The following is a 26,713-nucleotide window of genomic DNA, read 5'->3' on the forward strand; positions in this document are numbered from 1 at the left end:
ACATACTGGATCTCTGATACATCGTGGATCACTGATAGATACTGGATCACTGATACATACTGGATCACTGATACATACTGGATCACTGATACATGCTGGATCACTGATACATACTGGATCTCTGATACATGCTGGATCACTGATACATGCTGGATCACTGATACATGCTGGATCACTGATACATGCTGGATCACTGATACATACTGGATCACTGATACATACTGGATCTCTGATACATGCTGGATCACTGATACATGCTGGATCACTGATACATGCTGGATCACTGATACATACTGGATCTCTGATACATGCTGGATCACTGATACATGCTGGATCACTGATACATGCTGGATCACTGATACATCGTGGATCACTGATAGATACTGGATCACTGATACATACTGGATCACTGATACATGCTGGATCACTGATACATGCTGGATCACTGATACATGCTGGATCACTGATACATGCTGGATCACTGATACATACTGGATCACTGATACATGCTGGGTCACTGATACATACTGGGTCACTGATACATACTGGATCACTGATACATGCTGGATCACTGATACATGCTGGATCACTGATACATGCTGGATCACTGATACATGCTGGATCACTGATACATACTGGATCACTGATACATGCTGGATCACTGATACATGCTGGATCACTGATACATGCTGGATCACTGATACATGCTGGATCACTGATACATACTGGATCACTGATACATGCTGGGTCACTGATACATACTGGATCACTGATACATACTGGGTCACTGATACATACTGGATCACTGATACATGCTGGATCACTGATACATGCTGGATCACTGATACATGCTGGATCACTGATACATGCTGGATCACTGATACATGCTGGATCACTGATACATGCTGGATCACTGATACATGCTGGATCACTGATACATGCTGGATCACTGATACATGCTGGGTCACTGATACATACTGGATCACTGATACATACTGGGTCACTGATACATACTGGATCACTGATACATGCTGGATCACTGATACATGCTGGATCACTGATACATGCTGGATCACTGATACATGCTGGATCACTGATACATGCTGGATCACTGATACATGCTGGATCACTGATACATGCTGGATCACTGATACATGCTGGGTCACTGATACATACTGGGTCACTGATACATACTGGATCACTGATACATGCTGGATCACTGATACATGCTGGATCACTGATACATGCTGGATCACTGATACATACTGGATCACTGATACATGCTGGATCACTGATACATACTGGATCACTGATACATGCTGGATCACTGATACATAATGAATCAGTCAGCATGTTGATCTGTTTAATAACTGCAGAATGCTTCTCTTGGTCGGCTTCAAACCTTAATTAGATAAAATTTTAGACTGAAGGTTTTGTCTACAAAGAAGTGTCATAAATACATTAGCATTATATAATGAATTTAGGAATTAACAGCAATATTTTTAATTTTTATTATGAAACTCGTTAATTACAAATGCAGTTTGTGACTACAAATATTTTGATCAATAACATCGCTGATTAACTCACAGGTAAACATTATCATCTGATGACCAGTTTATACAAATTTAATCAGGAACATGGATAAAAAATGTGACCTTATTAAGTCCATGGAAAATATCTCAGTAGCAAATATATCTATATATACATATATATATATATATATATATATATATATATATATATATATATATATATATATATATATATATATATATATATATATATATATATATATATATATATATATATATATATATATATATATATATATATATTATATATATATATATATATTAGCCTTGTTCAAGTGGCTTACATTTACGGTCTTATTAATATTATTGCTTATTATCTATTTATTTTTTAATCATGGAAAAACGCTAAACCTGTAGGTAAGTCACTCGTGCCGGCTGAGCGGCTAGTTTATTGTGCTCCCGCAGCTCGTCCTGTGAACGCTAGAGTAACAAGACCAGAATTACAGAGGTCACAAGGGGCGTTCTTCAGACTCAATTCTGTAACGTTATATCTTTAAACATATAAATGTTATTTCATATATTACAATTTATATTTTACTAAGCTGAGCTAATCTACACAATTCAGTATGGATATAAAATTGCAGTCAGTTTTAAGCATCTTATTACCACTAAAATCATTTATCATTATTGGTTTACGGTCTGATGAAGTAACAGATGACTGACCTCGCCAGTGCAACGTGTGGATACAACCTCGAGATTTCAGATTTTGGGATTATAGTGCTCCTGGAGGATGGGAGGTAAAGAGGAGTGATCTGAGGGAGACAAGAGTAGTTCCAGCCGACTGTGATGTTAGGCGCATGTGCGGTGTTAAAATTTTTCGGTAAGGGGAACGCTTCGCCACGAGGAATGGAGAAACTCTTCACAGCGAAACGTTTCCTCCGTAAAATATCCTGACATTGTACATGTGTCTTATTTCATATTTATGGGTAATTTATATCATAACTTCTCCAGTAAACTCTATGAAGACTCCTTCGTAAACCTGAGGATACTTCCCTCCAGGTGTTTGACACTTCCCTCCATTTGTCTCACACTTCCCTCCAGGTGTCTCACACTTCCCTCCAGGTGTCTCACACTTCCCTCCAGGTGTCTCACACTTCCCTCCAGGTGTCTGACACACAATATGTTCAGACCTGCCCTTTAATTAGCTTTTGAACAATTCTACTAACGTGTAACATTTGACACAACTGAGTCAAGTTTCTGTCTGTTACGAATACAAAATCAGTAAGAGTCTCCGAACCTTGAAAATACGTTAAACCCGTATGGGTCACACCCTAAGCCGGAAGAATGTACTACTTAGCTCACATGGACAGTTCTCAGATATACAGGAGAATCATTTATTTGCTACAAAAACACTGCAGTCAATGTTACTTGCACAAAGTGATGTTAATGTTGCTGGCAATAGATGCTGTTAATATTGCTCATACAAGATGCTGTTAACGTTGATCATACAAGATGCAGTTAATGTGGCTCATACAAGATGCTGTCGATGAAGTCAATGTGGTCAGCTACGCTGGTAAAGATGCCAGGCATGATAGATTCCTTCTCACAGCTGCCAGCGTAGCTAGCGATCCCCACCAGGTAGAGCTGACCTTGCTTGTTCTTCAAGGAGAGTGGACCTCCCTCGTCACCCTGTCAGAGACACAGATGCCCGATCAGAATCATTATTATTATTACTATTACATTCACGGGGTTAGCCGTGAGAACCACAGGGGCCATGTAGATCACTGCGAATGGGAAGCAATGAAGTTCGATCACGGGAAGGGGAGGAGAGGTTCACTTCCAGGATTAAGAACCCCTCACCATCAACAAAGTACCTGAAGAATGAGACACTTCTGCAACATTTGGGAATCTTTATTGTGGTAACATTTCGCCAATCAATGGCTTCTTCAGTCCAATGTTGCAAGTGTGTCTCATTTCGCCAGTCAATGGCTTCTTCAGTCCAATGTTGCACCGTGTCTCATCACCTAGTCGATTTTTTAACCCATTTACGTCATACAAACAAGGTACCTCCCTCTCACGTTTATTTAGTAATAGAACTTATGATTAACTCACTTTACATAATCCTCTGCCCTCGTAGCCAGCACACATGACGTCTCTGCCCTGCAGCAGCTTCGGGTAAGCAACCTGCAGCTGCTTCTTCAGGTTCTTCTCTTCGTACACTTCCTCACACTTGGCTGAGGATATTACCTTCAAATCCGCCTCTTGCAGGATGGGAGATTTATGGGCTGTGAAACAGCATAATTTAGTAAGTTAGGTTAGGTGTGACACTGCTTGGTTTATTTGTGTTATTCAGATATATTTGAAATTCGAAGACCTAGATTAAACAGAACGTTTTTGTTTCGATATTGGTCATCTTTTATGTTTGGTAATTGTTCTTTATTGTTTTAGCACTGATGATGGAGTTTGATATTCCGAAATGTTTGAATGATAAATGAAGATCTTAAGAAATTTTGGGAAATTCTGGAAAGTTTGTGAAATTTTGATTCCCGTTCAGTCTTTATGATCAAAATACACGCGTCTTCTTCTTCTGATTGAATAACTTCACCGTTTAATGGCTGATGCGTCTTACGGCCAGGATAATTTGCAGTTAATTTGAGTGTGGGCAAATTTGTTAATGCAATATGTGTTTTAAACATGGAATCTTTGCATTTATCAAATTGGATATACTTCAACACAAACATTTTTTTTTTCTTAAAAACTGTAGAGAATTTTAAAACTTATACAAATGCAAAAAAAAAAAAAAAAGAAAAAGAAAATTTTTAAATATTGAAAACTCGCATTTTTATGGTATTTTTAAATTGCCTGAGTTGAGTGAACCTTAAATACTACACGACGTGATGCCAGAGCCGGCCACCTGTTAGCTACAAGTTTCTGGTTCCATCTAAGGTTTTCACTTATAACTTCACAACGCTTTATTTAATCGCTTTCGGATTTCAACCCCTGGTCAGCTATTACGAGATGAAGGTTCATAAAACAAGTGACAGGCGCAGGTGCTCTGTACACAACTTTATACTGACCATATCCAAAATTAGTTTACACGAGACTGTTTATTAAAGATTCAAATCAATAAACAGGTCTTTTACAAGTGTTATAACAGTAAGCCATATAAATGACCGTTTTTAACACAATTTTTTATTGCAGTTTTCCATAGCCAGCGAGCACGAAGCCTTTATTAAAATACTCATATTGAAGTTTAAACTGCATGAGAAGATTCTATGGTAGCAAAAATGAAGTTTAAAATTGAGTTGGTGCTGGGATGACACACACACACACACACACACACACACACACACACACACACACACACACACACACACACACACACACACACACACACACACACACACACACACAACTCTGGGGCAACATAAACAAACCTACAGATATTCCAGATATTCTTATCAGTTGGTTATGACATAAATGATTATTGGAACATCAAGTTAAGGACGATTACTTTTTATTTCCTATTGTATTCAAGTCTGAGTTTCTCATTCGACTGACTTCAAACCTTCAGCCCAACAACTTGATAATGCAACTTCTGACCGCCTTCAAACTTAATGTTAGATGATTATGGAACATTGATCTAAGTGAGATAACTACAAAATGCCTCTTCAGCTTGGTTTTAAACTTTTAAAGCTGATCTTTGTCGAAGAAAAGTTGGAATTTGTGTTGGGATATTAGTTTCCATGTGATAACTTGTGAACGTTTTTTCCTTTTCACATAAAACCCTCAATGCTAATGTTTAATTGCGTTACAAACTCATGCCGCACTCTGCACTACGCCTTTCGCATGCACCGAGGTGCAGAGAACTAGGGTTATGCTACAAGTGGATACCTTTCTCGGATAGTGCAGTGACCTAAATATATCTAGCTTTCCTTTTGCTTAAAAGCAAGATGGGGAAAAGAGTAGCGTGTCCGTATCTTGCTTATTGCAGGGAGGATCATGATCACTGAATGACCCACACGGGTTGCATGCAAATTTATTATAAAACCAAGACTGAACTCACTCTCATTGACGAGGCCAAAGCCTGAACCTGTAACCCAGGAGTCCGTAGGGGGTCGAACGCCGGCGACGCAGTAAGGAAATACCACTTTATTGAATTCTATCTTCTCACTTGTCTGCAGCAACGCTACGTCATTGTAGCGTACCGGCGAGGCGGGGCTGTGGAGGAGGAAATGGTGGCTGGTAGGTGTGGTTGTGACGTGGTGGATGGTAGGTGTGGTTGTGACGTGATGGATGGTAGGTGTGGTTGTGACGTGGTGGATGGTAGGTGTGGTTGTGACGTGGTGGATGGTAGGTGTGGTTGTGACGTGGTGGATGGTAGGTGTGGTTGTGACGTGATGGATGGTAGGTGTGGTTGTGACGTGATGGATGGTAGGTGTGGTTGTGACGTGATGGATGGTAGGTGTGGTTGTGACGTGGTGGATGGTAGGTGTGGTTGTGACGTGGTGGATGGTAGGTGTGGTTGTGAGGTGGTGGATGGTAGGTGTGGTTGTGACGTGGTGGATGGTAGGTGTGGTTGTGACGTGATGGACGGTAGGTGTGGTTGTGACGTGGTGGATGGTAGGTGTGGTTGTGACGTGGTAGATGGTAGGTGTGGTTGTGATGTGGGGGATGGTAGGTGTGGTTGTGACGTGGTGGATGGTAGGTGTGGTTGTGACGTGGTGGATGGTAGGTGTGGTTGTGACGTGATGGATGGTAGGTGTGGTTGTGACGTGGTGGATGGTAGGTGTGGTTGTGACGTGGTGGATGGTAGGTGTGGTTGTGACGTGATGGATGGTAGGTGTGGTTGTGACGTGGTGGATGGGAGGTGTGGTTGTGACGTGGTGGATGGTAGGTGTGGTTGTGACGTGGTGGATGGTAGGTGTGGTTGTGACGTGGTGGATGGTAGGTGTGGTTGTGACGTGATGGATGGTAGGTGTGGTTGTGACGTGGTGGATGGTAGGTGTGGTTGTGACGTGGTGGATGGTAGGTGTGGTTGTGACGTGGTGGATGGTAGGTGTGGTTGTGACGTGGTGGATGGTAGGTGTGGTTGTGACGTGGTGGATGGTAGGTGTGGTTGTGACGTGGTGGATGGTAGGTGTGGTAGTGACGTGGTGGATGGTAGGTGTGGTTGTGACGTGATGGATGGTAGGTGTGGTTGTGACGTGATGGATGGTAGGTGTGGTTGTGACGTAGTGGATGGTAGGTGTGGTTGTGACGTGGTGGATGGTAGGTGTGGTTGTGACGTGGTGGATGGTAGGTGTGGTTGTGACGTGGTGGATGGTAGGTGTGGTTGTGACGTGGTGGATGGTAGGTGTGGTTGTGACGTGGTGGATGGTAGGTGTGGTTGTGACGTGATGGATGGTAGGTGTGGTTGTGACGTGGTGGATGGTAGGTGTGGTTGTGACGTGATGGATGGTAGGTGTGGTTGTGACGTGATGGATGGTAGGTATGGTTGTGACGTGGTGGATGGTAGGTGTGGTTGTGACGTGATGGATGGTAGGTGTGGTTGTGACGTGGTGGATGGTAGGTGTGGTTGTGACGTGGTGGATGGTAGGTGTGGTTGTGACGTGGTGGATGGTAGGTGTGGTTGTGACGTGATGGATGGTAGGTGTGGTTGTGACGTGGTGGATGGTAGGTGTGGTTGTGACGTGGTGGATGGTAGGTGTGGTTGTGACGTGGTGGATGGTAGGTGTGGTTGTGACGTGGTAGGTGATAGGTGTGGTTGTGACGTGATGGATGGTAGGTGTGGTTGTGACGTGGTGGATGGTAGGTGTGGTTGTGATGTGGTGGATGGTAGGTGTGGTTGTGACGTGGTGGATGGTAGGTGTGGTTGTGACGTGGTGGATGGTAGGTGTGGTTGTGACGTGGTGGATGGTAGGTGTGGTTGTGACGTGGTGGATGGTAGGTGTGGTTGTGACGTGGTGGATGGTAGGTGTGGTTGTGACGTGGTGGATGGTAGGTGTGGTTGTGACGTGGTAGGTGGTAGGTGTGGTTGTGACGTGATGGATGGTAGGTGTGGTTGTGACGTGGTGGATGGTAGGTGTGGTTGTGACGTGGTGGATGGTAGGTGTGGTTGTGACGTGGTGGATGGTAGGTGTGGTTGTGACGTGATGGATGGTAGGTGTGGTTGTGACGTGGTGGATGGTAGGTGTGGTTGTGACGTGGTGGATGGTAGGTGTGGTTGTGACGTGGTGGATGGTAGGTGTGGTTGTGACGTGGTGGATGGTAGGTGTGGTTGTGACGTGGTGGATGGTAGGTGTGGTTGTGACGTGGTGGATGGTAGGTGTGGTAGTGACGTGGTGGATGGTAGGTGTGGTTGTGACGTGATGGATGGTAGGTGTGGTTGTGACGTGATGGATGGTAGGTGTGGTTGTGACGTAGTGGATGGTAGGTGTGGTTGTGACGTGGTGGATGGTAGGTGTGGTTGTGACGTGGTGGATGGTAGGTGTGGTTGTGACGTGGTGGATGGTAGGTGTGGTTGTGACGTGGTGGATGGTAGGTGTGGTTGTGACGTGGTGGATGGTAGGTGTGGTTGTGACGTGATGGCAAGTTGGTGTGGTTGTGACGTTGTGGATGGTAGGTGTGGTTGTGACGTGATGGATGGTAGGTGTGGTTGTGACGTGATGGATGGTAGGTATGGTTGTGACGTGGTGGATGGTAGGTGTGGTTGTGACGTGATGGATTGTAGGTGTGGTTGTGACGTGGTGGATGGTAGGTGTGGTTGTGACGTGGTGGATGGTAGGTGTGGTTGTGACGTGGTGGATGGTAGGTGTGGTTGTGACGTGATGGATGGTAGGTGTGGTTGTGACGTGGTGGATGGTAGGTGTGGTTGTGACGTGGTGGATGGTAGGTGTGGTTGTGACGTGGTGGATGGTAGGTGTGGTTGTGACGTGGTAGGTGATAGGTGTGGTTGTGACGTGATGGATGGTAGGTGTGGTTGTGACGTGGTGGATGGTAGGTGTGGTTGTGATGTGGTGGATGGTAGGTGTGGTTGTGACGTGGTGGATGGTAGGTGTGGTTGTGACGTGCTGGATGGTAGGTGTGGTTGTGACGTGGTGGATGGTAGGTGTGGTTGTGACGTGGTGGATGGTAGGTGTGGTTGTGACGTGGTGGATGGTAGGTGTGGTTGTGACGTGGTGGATGGTAGGTGTGGTTGTGACGTGGTAGGTGGTAGGTGTGGTTGTGACGTGATGGATGGTAGGTGTGGTTGTGACGTGGTGGATGGTAGGTGTGGTTGTGACGTGGTGGATGGTAGGTGTGGTTGTGACGTGATGGATGGTAGGTGTGGTTGTGACGTGGTGGATGGTAGGTGTGGTTGTGACGTGGTGGATGGTAGGTATGGTTGTGACGTGATGGATGGTAGGTGTGGTTGTGACGTGGTGGATGGTAGGTGTGGTTGTGACGTGGTGGATGGTAGGTGTGGTTGTGACGTGGTGGATGGTAGGTGTGGTTGTGACGTGGTGGATGGTAGGTGTGGTTGTGACGTGATGGATGGTAGGTGTGGTTGTGACGTGGTGGATGGTAGGTGTGGTTTTGACGTGGTGGATGGTAGGTGTGGTTGTGACGTGGTGGATGGTAGGTGTGGTTGTGACGTGGTGGATGGTAGGTGTGGTTGTGACGTGGTGGATGGTAGGTGTGGTTGTGACGTGGTGGATGGTAGGTGTGGTTGTGACGTGATGGATGGTAGGTGTGGTTGTGACGTGGTGGATGGTAGGTGTGGTTGTGACGTGGTGGATGGTAGGTGTGGTTGTGACGTGGTGGATGGTAGGTGTGGTTGTGACGTGGTGGATGGTAGGTGTGGTTGTGACGTGGTGGATGGTAGGTGTGGTTGTGACGTGATGGATGGTAGGTGTGGTTGTTACGTGATGGATGGTAGGTATGGTTGTGACGTGGTAGATGGTAGGTGTGGTTGTGACGTGATGGATGGTAGGTGTGGTTGTGACGTGGTGGATGGTAGGTGTGGTTGTGACGTGGTGGATGGTAGGTGTGGTTGTGACGTGGTGGATGGTAGGTGTGGTTGTGACGTGATGGATGGTAGGTGTGGTTGTGACGTGGTGGATGGTAGGTGTGGTTGTGACGTGGTGGATGGTAGGTGTGGTTGTGACGTGGTGGATGGTAGGTGTGGTTGTGACGTGGTGGATGGTAGGTGTGGTTGTGACGTGGTGGATGGTAGGTGTGGTTGTGACGTGGTGGATGGTAGGTGTGGTTGTGACGTGATGGATGGTAGGTGTGGTTGTGACGTGGTGGATGGTAGGTGTGGTTGTGACGTGATGGATGGTAGGTGTGGTTGTGACGTGATGGATGGTAGGTATGGTTGTGACGTGGTGGATGGTAGGTGTGGTTGTGACGTGGTGGATGGTAGGTGTGGTTGTGACGTGGTGGATGGTAGGTGTGGTTGTGACGTGGTGGATGGTAGGTGTGGTTGTGACGTGATGGATGGTAGGTGTGGTTGTGACGTGGTGGATGGTAGGTGTGGTTGTGACGTGGTGGATGGTAGGTGTGGTTGTGACGTGGTGGATGGTAGGTGTGGTTGTGACGTGGTAGGTGGTAGGTGTGGTTGTGACGTGATGGATGGTAGGTGTGGTTGTGACGTGGTGGATGGTAGGTGTGGTTGTGATGTGGTGGATGGTAGGTGTGGTTGTGACGTGGTGGATGGTAGGTGTGGTTGTGACGTGGTGGATGGTAGGTGTGGTTGTGACGTGGTGGATGGTAGGTGTGGTTGTGACGTGGTGGATGGTAGGTGTGGTTGTGACGTGGTGGATGGTAGGTGTGGTTGTGACGTGGTGGATGGTAGGTGTGGTTGTGACGTGGTAGGTGGTAGGTGTGGTTGTGACGTGATGGATGGTAGGTGTGGTTGTGACGTGGTGGATGGTAGGTGTGGTTGTGACGTGGTGGATGGTAGGTGTGGTTGTGACGTGATGGATGGTAGGTGTGGTTGTGACGTGGTGGATGGTAGGTGTGGTTGTGACGTGGTGGATGGTAGGTATGGTTGTGACGTGATGGATGGTAGGTGTGGTTGTGACGTGGTGGATGGTAGGTGTGGTTGTGACGTGGTGGATGGTAGGTGTGGTTGTGACGTGGTGGATGGTAGGTGTGGTTGTGACGTGGTGGATGGTAGGTGTGGTTGTGACGTGATGGATGGTAGGTGTGGTTGTGACGTGGTGGATGGTAGGTGTGGTTTTGACGTGGTGGATGGTAGGTGTGGTTGTGACGTGGTGGATGGTAGGTGTGGTTGTGACGTGGTGGATGGTAGGTGTGGTTGTGACGTGGTGGATGGTAGGTGTGGTTGTGACGTGGTGGATGGTAGGTGTGGTTGTGACGTGGTGGATGGTAGGTGTGGTTGTGACGTGGTGGATGGTAGGTGTGGTTGTGACGTGATGGATGGTAGGTGTGTTTGTGACGTGATGGATGGTAGGTGTGGTTGTGACGTGATGGATGGTAGGTGTGGTTGTGACGTGGTGGATGGTAGGTGTGGTTGTGACGTGATGGATGGTAGGTGTGGTTGTGACGTGATGGATGGTAGGTGTTGTTGTGACGTGATGGATGGTAGGTGTGGTTGTGACGTGATGGATGGTAGGTGTGGTTGTGACGTGGTGGAAGAAAGACATAGCGAAGGTTGGTTCATATTTATCTGTCATAATTATTATGTTCCTCGCTGACTCTGATAATCTTTACGAATTAATTAGTAAATATAAACTGATGATCATTAAACTGTATGCATATAATACAAAAAAGTAATGGAATAAGACACATGTGCAACACCTATGTATCTTTACTAGACACACGTATCGTCCGCACACCGGGTTTTTACAATCTAATCAAGGACCATAAGGATGATAATATTTATAGCGGAGCTAGATAAGAAGTGGTGAGCTGCAGCAGTTGCTGACGTGGCTACAAGTGAGCTGGGCCTACTAGTGGATCAAAGGTTATCAATAAAGATTCTCCGGGTGTTGCTCAGGTGTTTTATCCATCAATCTGTCAGTGCTGTGTATCTTTGATCTCATGATACATGTCTGGTAGAGCAACATCACGGACAATGTTGCAGAGGCAGCAACAGGAGTAATGAGGGGAATTTTTCTCAGAGGATAGTAGCGTGAGTGAATCCTCCAGCGTCCCAGAAATGCGAGAACCACGGCCGAATGCAACAATCACACCCCACCCGTCCTGGTATCCACAAACTTGGAGGTCCAGCCTACCCAACCCCATATAGGGTGGGGTGTGGGGGGGGCACGTGGGTGTGTGGTACTTGGCCGTGGCTTTCGTATATCTGAGAGAGACGCTGGAGGAGTCATTCACACTTCTATCCTCTGAGAAAACTTGCCCTCATTACTCCTGTTGCTACCTTGGCAATATTACACAGCTCCTGATGACGCACTGAGAAGTGTGAAAGTTCTTGAGCTTAAGATTTCCACCCCCCCCGTGGCTTGTCTTCCATTTGTATGTATATATATGTATGTATATATATATATATATATATATATATATATATATATATATATATATATATATATATATATATATATATATATATATATATATATATGCCGGTAAGTACTCCCCCCTTGTAAAAAAAAAAGGTTAAATGTCACTTACTCATAGTCAGGATGAACGAAGATGGTTTCAATACTGTAGTCTCTGGGGCGAGAGTTGGTTTCGTTCTCCTGTGAAAAATCTAGTTCTCCCAGCCTCACTGAACTCAGCCTAGAGAGAGAAGCAAGACAAACCATCCTTGTTATTATTATTATTATTATTATTATTATTATTATTATTATTATTATTATTATTATTATTATTATTATTATTATTATTATTATTTAGTGACTTTTGTACGGTGTGCGTCTAAAAACTTAGTACATATGAACGTTATATTGTGTTAAGTTATAATGTACGTTAAAATAGTGTGGAGAGAGAGAGAGAGAGAGAGAGAGAGAGAGAGAGAGAGAGAGAGAGAGAGAGAGAGAGAGAGAGAGAGAGAGAGAGAGAGAGAGAGAGAGAGAGAGAGAGAGACAGAGAGAGAGAGAGAGAGAGAGACAGATACTCACGGGTGGTCGGGGTCGAAGACACAGTACGCTGCCGTCAGCAGGAACCTGTCTGAGATTGGTGTAGCTCCACAGAATGTGTCCTTAATACTCAGCTTCACTGTTTGACCGGTTCGTAGATTTCATAAATGAAAGAGAGAACTTAATTTTAAATGAGTTCTTGCTAATTGACCAATTTTATCTATTCGGCACGACATATATAATGCATACACAGGGTCACTTAACATCTCCCATATATGTTTCTTACTCTGAGAAGTTAAGAGCCTTTAACTGCACTCTAATTAAGTTCAAAATAACTCGAGATATACTTAATATAGTCAAAATAAACTGGTTGAGAACAGTACCAGGAGCTGTAGTGGATGTGGAGTCTTCAGTTTTGGTGCTCTGCGGGAGAGAAACATCACAGTCTGGGTAACTGCATTATTTAATAAATCGAAGATGTTTCGCACAGTGACAAATGCATCATTACAATTATAATAACTATTATGTTAATTAGTCATACTACTATTATTATATTTATGAAGAAGGGCTAAGGAGGTAGGGGTCATAGTGCCTGGGACTGGGAGATAATCAGGTTCGATCCAAGAAAGGGGATGGTAGCTCCAATTTCTTGCATCAAGAGCCCTTCATTATGATCAAGACGCTTTGATGAGATTGTACTTATTATAGTTTCGATTAATTTTGTCTCTGTGTGAGCTATAATGTTTGATGTTGCCTCTGCGGGATATTTGGTGTATGTTTATGTACGTCACCTCGACCTGTGTGTGTGTGTGTGTGTGTGTGTGTGTGTGTGTGTGTGTGTGTGTGTGTTGTGTGTGTGTGTGTGTGTGTGTTGTGTGTGTGTAGGCGTGTAGGTGTGTAGGTGTGTATGTGTATATGCGTGAGTGTGTGTGTGTGTGTGTGTGTGTGTGTGTGTGTGTGTGTGTGTGTGTGTGTGTGTGTGTGTGTGTGTGTGTGTGTGTGTGTGTGTGTAGGCGTGTAGGTGTGTAGGTGTGTATGTGTATATGCGTGAGTGTGTGTGTGTGTGTGTGTGTGTGTGTGTGTGTGTGTGTACTCACCTAGTTGAACTCACCTAGTTGAGGTTGCGGGGGTCGAGTCCGAGCTCCTGGCCCCGCCTCTTCACTGATCGCTACTAGGTCACTCTCCCTGAGCCGTGAGCTTTATCGTACCTCTGCTTAAAGCTATGTATGGATCCTGCCTCCACTACATCGCTTCCCAAACTATTCCACTTACTGACTACTCTGTGGCTGAAGAAATACTTCCTAACATCCCTGTGATTCATCTGTGTCTTTAGCTTCCAACTGTGTCCCCTTGTTACTGTGTCCAATCTCTGGAACATCCTGTTTTTGTCCACCTTGTCAATTCCTCTCAGTATTTTGTATGTCGTTATCATGTCCCCCCTATCTCTCCTGTCCTCCAGTGTCGTCAGGTTGATTTCCCTTAACCTCTCCTCGTAGGACATACCTCTTAGCTCTGGGACTAGTCTTGTTGCAAACCTTTGCACTTTCTCTAGTTTCTTTACGTGCTTGGCTAGGTGTGGGTTCCAAACTGGTGCCGCATACTCCAATATGGGCCTAACGTATACGGTGTACAGGGTCCTGAACGATTCCTTATTAAGATGTCGGAATGCTGTTCTGAGGTTTGCTAGGCGCCCATATGCTGCAGCAGTTATTTGGTTGATGTGCGCTTCAGGAGATGTGCCTGGTGTTATACTCACCCCAAGATCTTTTTCCTTGAGTGAGGTTTGTAGTCTCTGACCCCCTAGACTGTACTCCGTTTGCGGCCTTCTTTGCCCTTCCCCAATCTTCATGACTTTGCACTTGGTGGGATTGAACTCCAGGAGCCAATTGCTGGACCAGTTCTGCAGCCTGTCCAGATCCCTTTGTAGTTCTGCCTGGTCTTCGATCGAGTGTATTCTTCTCATCAACTTCACGTCATCTGCAAACAGGGACACCTCAGAGTCTATTCCTTCCGTCATGTCGTTCACAAATACCAGAAACAGCACTGGTCCTAGGACTGACCCCTGCGGGACCCCGCTGGTCACAGGTGCCCACTCTGACACCTCGCCACGTACCATGACTCGCTGCTGTCTTCCTGACAAGTATTCCCTGATCCATTGTAGTGCCTTCCCTGTTATCCCTGCTTGGTCCTCCAGTTTTTGCACCAATCTCTTGTGTGGAACTGTGTCAAACGCCTTCTTGCAGTCCAAGAAAATGCAATCCACCCACCCCTCTCTCTCTTGTCTTACTGCTGTCACCATGTCATAGAACTCCAGTAGGTTTGTGACACAGGATTTCCCGTCCCTGAAACCATGCTGGCTGCTGTTGATGAGATCATTCCTTTCTAGGTGTTCCACCACTCTTCTCCTGATAATCTTCTCCATGATTTTGCATACTATACATGTCAGTGACACTGGTCTGTAGTTTAATGCTTCATGTCTGTCTCCTTTTTTAAAGATTGGGACTACATTTGCTGTCTTCCATGCCTCAGGCAATCTCCCTGTTTCGATAGATGTATTGAATATTGTTGTTAGGGGTGTGTGTGTGTGTGTGTGTAGGCGTGTAGATGTGTAGGTGTGTATGTGTATATGCGTGAGTGTGTGTGTGTGTGTGTGTGTGTGTGTGTGTGTGTGTGTGTGTGTGTGTGTGTGTGTGTGTGTGTGTGTATGTGTGTGTGTGTTGTGTGTGTGTGTGTGTGTGTGTGTAGGCGTGTAGATGTGTAGGTGTGTATGTGTATATGCGTGAGTGTGTGTGTGTGTGTGTGTGTGTGTGTGTGTGTGTGTGTGTAGGCGTGTAGATGTGTAGGTGTGTATGTGTATATGCGTGAGTGTGTGTGTGTGTGTGTGTGTGTGTGTGTGTGTGTGTGTGTGTGTGTGTGTGTGTGTGTGTGTGTGTGTGTAGGTGTGTAGGTGTGTTTGTGTTTTTGGGTGTGTGTGTGTGTGTGTGTGTGTGTGTGTGTGTGTGTGTGTGTGTGTGTGTGTGTGTGTGTGTGTGTGTGTGTGTGTGTGTGTGTGTAGGCGTGTAGGTGTGTATGTGTATATGCGTGAGTGTGTGTGTGTGTGTGTGTGTGTGTGTGTGTGTGTGTGTGTGTGTGTGTGTGTGTGTGTGTGTGTGTGTGTGTGTGTGTGTGTGTGTAGGTGTGTAGGTGTGTATGTGTATATGCGTGAGTGTGTGTGTGTGTGTGTGTGTGTGTGTGTGTGTGTGTGTGTGTGTGTGTGTGTGTGTGTGTGTGTGTGTGTGTGTGTGTGTGTGTGTGTGTGTGTGTGTGTGTAGGCGTGTAGGTGTGTAGGTGTGTATGTGTATATGCGTGAGTGTGTGTGTGTGTGTGTGTGTGTGTGTGTGTGTGTGTGTGTGTGTGTGTGTGTGTGTAGGCGTGTAGATGTGTAGGTGTGTATGTGTATATGCGTGAGTGTGTGTGTGTGTGTGTGTGTGTGTGTGTGTGTGTGTGTGTGTGTGTGTGTGTGTGTGTGTGTGTGTGTGTGTGTGTGTGTGTGTGTGTGTGTGTGGTGTGTGTGTGTGTGTGTGTAGGCGTGTAGGTGTGTAGGTGTGTATGTGTATATGCGTGAGTGTGTGTGTGTGTGTGTGTGTGTGTGTGTGTGTGTGTGTGTGTGTGTGTGTGTGTGTGTAGGAGTGTAGCTGTGTAGGTGTGTATGTGTATATGCGTGAGTGTGTGTGTGTGTGTGTGTGTGTGTGTGTGTGTGTGTGTGTGTGTGTGTGTGTGTGTGTGTGTGTGTGTGTGTGTATGTGTGTGTGTGTGTGTGGTGTGTGTGTGGTGTGTGTGTGGTGTGTGTGTAGGTGTGGTGTGTGTGTGGTGTGTGTGTGTGTGTGTGGTGTGTGTGGTGTGTGTGGTGTGTGTGTGTGTGGTGTGTGTGGTGTGTGTGTGTGGTGTGTATGTGTGTGGTGTGTGGGTGTGGTGTGTGGTGTGTGTGTGTGTGTGTGTGTGTGTGTGTGTGTGTGTGTGTGTGTGTGTGTGTTGTGTGTTTGTGTTGTGTGTGTGTGTGTGATTATGCGTGAGTGTGTGTGTGTGTGCGTGTGTGTGTGTGTGTGTGTGTGTGTGTGTGTGTGTGTGTGTGTGTGTGTGTGTGTTGGGTGTGTGTGTGTGTGTGTGTGTGTGTGTTGTGTGTGTGTGTGTTGTGTGTGTGTTGTTTGTGTGTTGTGTGTGTGTATGTGTCTGTGTGTGTGACCATTTTGTCCTAGGCACATGTCGATTAGACACTAGGCCTGTTGTATGTGTGTGTGTGTGTGTGTGTGTAGGTGTGCATGTGTATATGCGTGTGTGTGTGTGTGTAAGTGTGTGTACTCGCCTAGTTGAGGTTGCAGGGGTCGAGTCCAAGCTCCTGGCCCCTCCTCTTCACTGGTCGCCACTAGGTCACTCTCCCTGAACCATGAGCTTTATCGTACCTCTGCTTAAAGCTATGTATAGATCCTGCCTCCACTACATCTCTTCCCAAACTATTCCACTTCCTGACTACTCTGTGGCTGAAGAAATACTTCCTAACATCCCTGTGATTCATCTGTGTCTTCAGCTTCCAACTGTGTCCCCTTGTTGCTGTGTCCAGTCTCTGGAACATCCTGTCTTTGTCCACCTTGTCAATTCCTCTCAATATTTTGTAAGTCGTTAACATGTCCCCCCTATCTCTCCTGTCCTCCAGTGTGTGTGTGTGTGTGTGTGTGTGTGTGTGTGTGTGTGTGTGTGTGTGTGTGTGTGAATGCTGGTCAGTGACCTAGATGAGAATGGCTTCCCAGAGTGAGTGAAATTCTGGTAACGAACCACGAGCCTGTTCTCTCATCTGTCACTCTCATCCCTCACCCTCCACTCCCATCCTCACCTTCCACTCCCATTCCCCACCGTCCACTCCCATCCCTCACCTTCCACTCCCATCCCTCACCTTCCACTCCCATCTCTCACCCTCCACTCCCATCCCTCACCCTCCACTCCCATCTCTCACCCTCCACTCCTATCTCTCACCCTCTATTCCCATCCCATACCTGTCACTCCCATCCCTCCCCACCATTCCGCTGGGTACGTCTGTGGGGATATCCAAGGAGCCTGTACTTGTTGCCTGGGAAACCCAGAGTCCAGGACCACAAATAGAAGGAGCTCACCTTGACGCCGCGGTTCTGCTGCAGTGACCAAATTTACCCTTTATTATAATTTTTTCCCATATCACTGACATGGCTGAAAACGAAAATAATACAAGATCACACAGCCTGTTGTTGTTTGGAAAGTGTCTATATTTTGTTTTATACTGGACGTATGAGCAACTGCGCCTGTACACACTACCTAAGCTTGAGTTGCCACACTTACTGCAGCACTCACAGTCAAGTTGTCAGGGCGCTGAATTAGCCCATGTAAATGTGCACTAACAGAGTTGTATTCATCGAGTGTTCTGTTTTCGTAGGGTTCGAATCTCAGCTCTTGGCCACCCCGCTCCTTAAGCTACAATCCCCGGCATAATATTGTATTCATGGGTTCTCAAAGGTGAACAATGAAGGCAGGGGGTGTGGGTAGTGGGTAGTTACCTGTGGGGTACCAAGCTGAGGATCTGCTTCTCTCCTCCGCCTGTTGGGGAGGCTTCCTGAAGGATTTCTAGGACGACTAGAGTCCCTGGTGAAGCTGGAGAAACTAGATCCTCTTGGTGCATTTGGAGTGCGCCTGGAGACTATTGGCACGCCACATGCTGGAAGACCACAAAACATCACATCTGTTCTCTTCACAATGTAACCCGAGTCTATTTACATAAATCAGAGGAATGTATACTTAGCGTTTAGTTGATATTTGGGTCTTTGCAATGTATACAATGATGTCCCCCTTATCGGACACGTAAAAAATTTGTTTGCCATATATTTTCCGGATTGCAACATAACTTATATTAGAAATCTGTTTACATTGAGGTACTCTATCGACCCATAATAAAGAGATTTTGATTTATCGCTTTTCATACACCTCTTTCTCTATCACTCATCTTTTGTCAGTTCCCTTACTTTCATCTTTCACATGTGATTATGCATCTGCAGATTACCACAACCATGAACATCCCTTGTATCAGTGCAACCACCCAGACGAACAAGACCGACGCGACCAGCAAAAAACTTACGAAAACTAGGTTTGGTGATAGTGGGGCGCGAGTTAGGGCGCAAAGCGGGACCTGGAGAAGCACCCGACGAGGGTCTCGATGTGGGGTTGCAGAATCTGCAGGAAAGTGGACATAACTGCAGCATTTCTCTCTGATTGGAACTGCAGTTACCTCGATTAGCCAATATCTTGCACAGAACCGGCTCCTTATCCACGCACTCCCTGCCTGGCAGAGTAAGGTAAACACTTGTTTAAGGAGGAAAATAGATTCTATGGGACATTAAAATAAATATCTGAATTTCATTGGTTTCTGAATAACATAGTATCAATGTTTTACGCTAGTTGTGGTTTTCTAGCAGAGTAAGAGGAGTTTAGGCGAGACGATAAGAGAAGGGAAATACAGTAGATGTGATCCACTAGTCGTGGGTACTCACGGGTCTGGGCCTCTACGACGCTGAACAGAGCGTTCACCACGAACGCTAACACCCACGTCCACCTCAGTAACTGCTCCATCCTGCAGCTGCACCAGCAGGTACACCACCTGGCCGAGCTGCTGCTGCCTCTTCCACTTCACGACTCTTCTTACTGCTGCCTCAGCCACCTCACGACTCTTCTTACTGCTGCCTCAGCCACCTCACGACTCTTCTTACTGCTGCCTCAGCCACCTCACGACGCCGCACTTCTTTCCTATTGTTGGAAATCATTAAAGACTTTTAATACTTGGCCTTGCAAGCTGCAACTTATATTAGTTTATTGAAAAACAATTATAATTCTCTCATTGTTTCTGAATTAACCTTTTAAATGTGAACGTTACTGATGCTGTGCAGAAATATTTACAGTGCAAAATATATGCTGTGTCATAGCTAATTGCGAGTTTATTGTGTGTGTGTGTGTACTCACCTAGTTATACTCACCTAGTTGAGGTTGCAGGGGTCGAGTCACAGCTTGTGTGTGTGTGTGTGTGTGTGTGTGTGTGTGTGTGTACTCACCTAGTTGTAGTTGCAGGAGTCGAATCACAGCTTGTGTGTGTGTGTGTGTGTGTGTGTGTGTGTGTGCCAACTATTTCCTATCATATCGTGATGCAATGTGCGTGGCCAGAATGTGTAATAACATTGCAGGCAACAGTTTTATATCTCTCGCCAGCTGACCTTAATGAAGTCTTCAGACCTTAATGAAGTCAAATGACTTTATTGATGAGTCTTGTGATCTTCCTAAAGAGTCTCGTGACCTTACTGAAGAGTACTGTGACCTTATGGAAGAGTCTTGTGACCTTACTGAAGAGTCTTGTATTATCTTCTCTTCCGGTGTACGTATATCCTCCAGAGCCAATTTGGGCACCTGGGAAAATCTCTCAACTTGGGACTGACTCACATTGGACTGTTTCATTTGGGACTGACTCACATGGGATTGCTTCACTCGGGACTGTTTCACTTGGGACTGACTTACACAGGACTGGTTTCACTTGGGACTGACTTACATGGGACTATTTCACTTGGGGTACACTAGTTGTATCACCACATGACTCATTGTGGGACAAACCCCACACTGAGTCCCTCCACAGGTGACTATCGTAAGATCTGTGAGATGGGTGTATGAGTGGACCTGACCCTTCTCTTGCTAAGACTCTTCAAGGGGTTGCCTTAGTGCCTGCTAGGAGCTCTTGACCAAAGGAATTAGAGCTACCCTTCCGTTTCTCAGATCATATCTGATTGTCTTCCATGGTAATGGTCATCCATGCTGTATAACCATTAGAGCTTCAGCGCTTCTCCATGAATTTAAAATAAATAATAAGACTTTGATTTCCGTATCAGAGTGCTTGTTGACAAACCCAGGGCCGGATGTACTATGAGACTAATGAAGCTTAAACTTGAGGGCACCAATCCCGGAGGAGCCCCAGAAGCGACTTTAGTCCACATTGCTTAAAAATTTGGGTCTACTGTATGAGAAGGGGTTGCGAAGGAGACCCCCATAACAGTTCAAGCTGCAGGGTCCCAGAAATATAGGTTCTCCACTGGACAAACTAGTTATGTTCCTCCAATAAGTCCACGTAAGACACATTTCACATTTACGTTCATAACACTTTACGCTGTAAGAAAGTCCTTCACACTCTTGGCGACGTAAACAGTGTGTACAGCCAGACAATTTCTCTTTAATATATTTAGATAGAACCTTGTTTGTACATTTATGAAATCATATAGTAGAAGTCTCTTGCGAGTTTAGACCTTCGTGTTATCATTCGTCTATTTTTTTATTTAGACGGGGCAGAGGACAGCGTCTGAATCAGTAAATTTTTTTTTACCTTCCTAGTTATGTTCAGCCTCACATCGGGTGTATTTCCTCTCTTCTCTGGATGCTACTTCACAAAATCACTAAAAATGTCGCCCTGGTCGACTTTTCCTCCCTGGAGGAGTTTGGAAACACATTAGTCGTTCTTTAATACGTGAGGTATGTATGCAACTCACAATGCCTGTAGGGTCAGTGGTGGTGGGGCTACATATACATGCCTGTAGATAATTGGTTCAGAGAACCATTTTTCTTTGTATTGGACTGACGAAGGCAATGTGTTGCGGAACGTTCCCACAGTAAAGATACCCAAGTGTTGCACATGTGTCTAATTTATGAACTAAACAAGCCTATCAGGATTTGATTATTTTGCCAAAACTCGTACTGATAAGACAGGTCATTTAGCTTGATAGCTTCATAATACACTCCTTACCCTTTCTGCGAGCGATGGTCTATCGTGTGCATTCCATTGCTCACCAGCAAGCAACACATACGCACATCAACACAACAAAACCTCAGAGTATTAGTGTGGGACTACCTGAGACACGAGCATACATGGACAAGCAAACACACATCGTGGACATGGACAAGCACAATACCTGTAGCTACACGGGGATGTGTTGTACGAGAGAGAGAGAGAGAGAGAGAGATAGGACACACGTCCTCTCCACTGCTGGTCGTGGCTACACTAACCCGCTGCACTACTCTTCCCTGCCACACCGAGCCGCTTCACCTAAAGCCAAGTCTTCACGGCTTGTCTTATCCACCTTGATTCACCAGGATGACAAAACACAATAGGGTGTTATTTTCCGTGTTTGTGCCTCTCGTATGTCAGAAATTTCGAAACCGGAATTTCGAAACCTGAATGTTATACACAGGGAAGACGTCACTGAGGCGAAATATTTGCTACGGTACACAAGAATGTAGCAGTTCAGCCTCTGGCGAAGTCACTCGTTCATACCCACAATATTCCCTAATATTATACAAACTTCTGACACCACCTATTTCTAGTACTTCGTATGTCATTAGTCTATTCACTAAGAGGCGGGGTTAACATTTCATTATTTATTTCTAGAAAAGTTGGATTTTTACGAGACTTTCCAACTGGGTTAGATAATGTGGGGGGAAAGAAAACAGGTTATTTTGAAGCAGGTTTCTGGTCTCTGACACAAGCTGTGTTGCTGTCCAGTGAGTCTACCACCCTAACTAAACATCAGAGCGAGTACTGAAAGAGGTGCATCAATAAATATGCATAACACAAATAGTTTAATCAACAAAAGTGTGAAAATAATAGTGTGCCTTGTAGCAGGACTGAATGTATAAGTTATCATGACGTTTGTGTTAGCTAGTAGCTGACGTATTGAGGCAGGTGTGTCGCAAACCACCTCCACTCGCACGTCATAGGTGAGGTGCGCCGTATATCTTACACCTGCGCATTGTCTTGTATTCCACACAGGATGTATAGTTTTTGTATACAATGAGAGTTGTGTATTACTCTCAGCGTATATATGCTGTGAGTCTACTTTGATGCTTATTCTGGGTATTAAAGTATTCTGGGTTACCGTGTATTCTTAGTGACCCTAGTGCAGTCGATAGGCTTTAAATCCCGTGCACCAACCAACTGATATGATACACGTGCTGTGTACGGCACCCTACACCTGCACATGTATTGAGTGACGCACCTTACACATGATCATGCATTCATTGACACACCCTACACCTGCATATGCACTGGATGACACACCCTACACCTGCACATGTACTGGATGACACACCCTACACCTGCACATGTACTGACACACTCTACACATGCACATGGACTGAGTGACACTACACCTGCACATGTACTGAGTGACACTCTACACCTGCACATGCAATGAGTGAAACACTCTACACCTGCACATGAACTGAGTGAAACACTCTACACCTGCACATGTACTGAGTGACACTACACCTGCACATGTACTGAGTGACACACTCTACACCTGCACATGTACTGAGTGACACACTCTACACCTGCACATGTACTGAGTGACACTACACCTGCTCATGTACTGAGTGACACTACACCTGCACATGTACTGAGTGACACTACACCTACACATGTACTGAGTGTCACCCTACACCTGCACATGTATTGAGTGACACTCTACACCTGCACATGTATTGAGTGACACACCCTACACCTGCACATGTACTGAGTGACACGCCCTACACCTGCACATGTACTGAGTGACACACCTTACACCTGCACATGTACTGAGTGACACTACACCTGCACATGTACTGAGTGTCACCCTACACCTGCACATGTATTGAGTGACACTACACCTGCACATGAACTGAGTGACACACTCTACACCTACACATGTACTGAGTGTCACTCTACACCTGCACATGTACTGAGTGTCACACTACACCTGCACATGTACTGAGTGTCACACTACACCTGCACATGTACTGAGTGTCACTCTACACCTGCACATGTACTGAGTGTCACTCTACACCTGCACATGTACTGAGTGTCACTCTACACCTACACATGTACTGAGTGTCACTCTACACCTGCACATGTACTGAGTGTCACACTACACCTGCACATGTACTGAGTGTCACACTACACCTCCACATGTACTGAGTGTCACTCTACACCTGCACATGTACTGAGTGTCACTCTACACCTGCACATGTACTGAGTGTCACTCTACACCTGCACATGTACTGAGTATCACACTACACCTGCACATGTACTGAGTGTCACTCTACACCTGCACATGTACTGAGTGTCACTCTACACCTGCACATGTACTGAGTGTCACCCTACACCTGCACATGTATTGAGTGACACTACACCTGCACATGAACTGAGTGACACACTCTACACCTACACATGTACTGAGTGACACTCTACACCTGCGCATGTACTGAGTGTCACACTACACCTGCACATGTACTGAGTGTCACTCTACACCTGCACATGTACTGAGTGTCACTCTACACCTGCACATGTACTGAGTGTCACACTACACCTGCACATGTACTGAGTGTCACTCTACACCTGCACATGTACTGAGTGTCACACTACACCTGCACATGTACTGAGTGTCACTCTACACCTGCACATGTACTGAGTGTCACTCTACACCTGCACATGTACTGAGTGTCACACTACACCTGCACATGTACTGAGTGTCACTCTACACCTGCACATGTACTGAGTGTCACACTACACCTGCACATGTACTGAGTGTCACTCTACACCTGCACATGTACTGAGTGTCACTCTACACCTGCACATGTACTGAGTGTCACTCTACACCTGCACATGTACTGAGTGTCACTCTACACCTGCACATGTACTGAGTGTCACTCTACACCTGCACATGTACTGTCACACTACACCTGCACATGTACTGAGTGTCACTCTACACCTGCACATGTACTGTCACACTACACCTGCACATGTACTGAGTGTCACTCTACACCTGCACATGTACTGAGTGTCACTCTACACCTGCACATGTACTGAGTGTCACTCTACACCTGCACATGTACTGAGTGTCACACTACACCTGCACATGTACTGAGTGTCACTCTACACCTGCACATGTACTGATTGTCACTCTACACCTGCACATGTACTGTCACACTACACCTGCACATGTACTGAGTGTCACTCTACACCTGCACATGTACTGAGTGTCACTCTACACCTGCACATGTACTGTCACACTACACCTGCACACTGTTATATGGTGTATCGCTGTAGTTGTTATTGTTTTTCTGTCAATTATTGTTGTTGTTATTGTTATTGCAGTTGTAACCGACGTTATTGTGTTTGTGTTCAGGACGTTGTTCAGGACGTTGTTCAGGACGTTGTTCAGGACGTTGTTCAGGACGTTGTTCAGGACGTTGTTCAGGACGTTGTTCAGGACGTTGTTCAGGACGTTGTTCAGGACGTTGTTCAGGACGTTGTTCAGGATGTTGTTCAGGACGTTGTTCAGGACGTTGTTTAGGACGTTGTTCAGGACGTTGTTCAGGACGTTGTTCAGGATGTTGTTCAGGACGTTGTTCAGGACGTTGTTCAGGACGTTGTTCAGGACGTTGTTCAGGACGTTGTTCAGGACGTTGTTCAGAACGTTGTTCAGAACGTTGTTCAGGACGTTGTTCAGGACGTTGTTCAGGACGTTGTTCAGGACGTTGTTCAGGACGTTGTTCAGGACGTTGTTCAGAACGTTGTTCAGAACGTTGTTCAGGACGTTGTTCAGGACGTTGTTCAGGACGTTGTTCAGAACGTTGTTCAGGACGTTGTTCAGGACGTTGTTCAGGACGTTGTTCAGGACGTTGTTCAGGACGTTGTTCAGGACGTTGTTCAGGACGTTGTTTAGGACGTTGTTCAGAACGTTGTTCAGAACGTTGTTCAGGACGTTGTTCAGGACGTTGTTCAGGACGTTGTTCAGGACGTTGTTCAGGACGTTGTTCAGGACGTTGTTCAGGACGTTGTTCAGGACGTTGTTCAGGACGTTGTTCAGGACGTTGTTCAGGACGTTGTTCAGGACGTTGTTCAGGACGTTGTTCAGAACGTTGTTCAGAACGTTGTTCAGGACGTTGTTCAGGACGTTGTTCAGGACGTTGTTCAGGACGTTGTTCAGGACGTTGTTCAGGACGTTGTTCAGGACGTTGTTCAGGACGTTGTTCAGGACGTTGTTCAGGACGTTGTTCAGCACGTTGTTCAGTACGTTGTTCAGGACGTTGTTCAGGACGTTGTTCAGGACGTTGTTCAGGACGTTGTTCAGGACGTTGTTCAGGACGTTGTTCAGGACGTTGTTCAGGACGTTGTTCAGGACGTTGTTCAGGACGTTGTTCAGGACGTTGTTCAGGACGTTGTTCAGGACGTTGTTCAGGACGTTGTTCAGGACGTTGTTCAGGACGTTGTTCAGGACGTTGTTCAGGACGTTGTTCAGGACGTTGTTCAGGACGTTGTCCAGGACGTTGTTCAGGACGTTGTCCAGGACGTTGTTCAGGACGTTGCTCAGGACGTTGTTCAGGACGTTGTTCAGAACGTTGTTCAGGACGTTGTTCAGGACGTTGTTCAGGACGTTGTTCAGGACGTTGTTCAGGACGTTGTTCAGGACGTTGTTCAGGACGTTGTTCAGGACGTTGTTCAGGACGTTGTTCAGGACGTTGTTCAGGACATTGTTCAGGACGTTGTTCAGGACGTTGTTCAGGACGTTGTTCAGGACATGTTGTTGGACGTTGTTCAGTTGTTCAGGACATTGCTTTTGTTGTGGACACACACATGTTGTTGTTGTTGTTGTTGTTGTTGTTGTTGTTGTTGTTGTTGTTGTTGTTGTTGTTAATGCTGTCATTGTGGATGTTTGCTGTTATTGCTGCATTTGTTATCACTGTTGTTACTGTCGTTGTGGTTTGTTATTGTTGTTCAGTTGCCTGTTGTCATTTTTCCTGTTGTTGTTCTCTACTTTTCCGTTTTAACCGTTGCTGATGGTGTTCCTGTTGTCGATATGGTTGTTATTGTACTTGTCGTGATTACTGTGTTTGTTAGTGGTTATTAATGTTTTTGTTAGTGGTGATTGCTGTTTTTGTTAGTGGTAATTACTGTTTTGGTTAGTGGTGATTGCTGTTTTTGTTAGTTGTGATTACTGATTTTGTTAGTGGTAATTACTGTTTTTGTTAGTGATGATTACTGTTTTTGTTAGTGGTGATTACTGTTTTTGT

At 45.7% G+C, this 26,713-nt stretch overlaps 1 protein-coding gene across 1 annotated transcript; it reads right to left on the minus strand.

The window, feature by feature from the left end:
• Positions 1-2,579: 2,579 nt before the first annotated feature.
• On the minus strand, positions 2,580-21,717 carry LOC128690932 (trypsin-1). The gene is made up of 10 exons (XM_053779716.2): positions 21,577-21,717; positions 19,129-19,381; positions 18,717-18,920; positions 18,142-18,299; positions 12,964-13,003; positions 12,623-12,719; positions 12,174-12,281; positions 5,599-5,753; positions 3,645-3,817; positions 2,580-3,221 (listed from the first exon to the last, which is right to left on the minus strand). The coding sequence occupies exons 2-10, from the start codon at positions 19,205-19,207 to the stop codon at positions 3,051-3,053; spliced, it is 1,185 nt and encodes a 394-aa protein (XP_053635691.1). The 5' UTR covers positions 19,208-19,381; positions 21,577-21,717; the 3' UTR covers positions 2,580-3,050.
• Between the last annotated feature and the right edge of the window lie 4,996 nt (positions 21,718-26,713).

This window comes from Cherax quadricarinatus, chromosome 24, assembly GCF_038502225.1.
Source record: "Cherax quadricarinatus isolate ZL_2023a chromosome 24, ASM3850222v1, whole genome shotgun sequence".
Classification (NCBI taxonomy): domain Eukaryota; kingdom Metazoa; phylum Arthropoda; class Malacostraca; order Decapoda; family Parastacidae; genus Cherax; species Cherax quadricarinatus.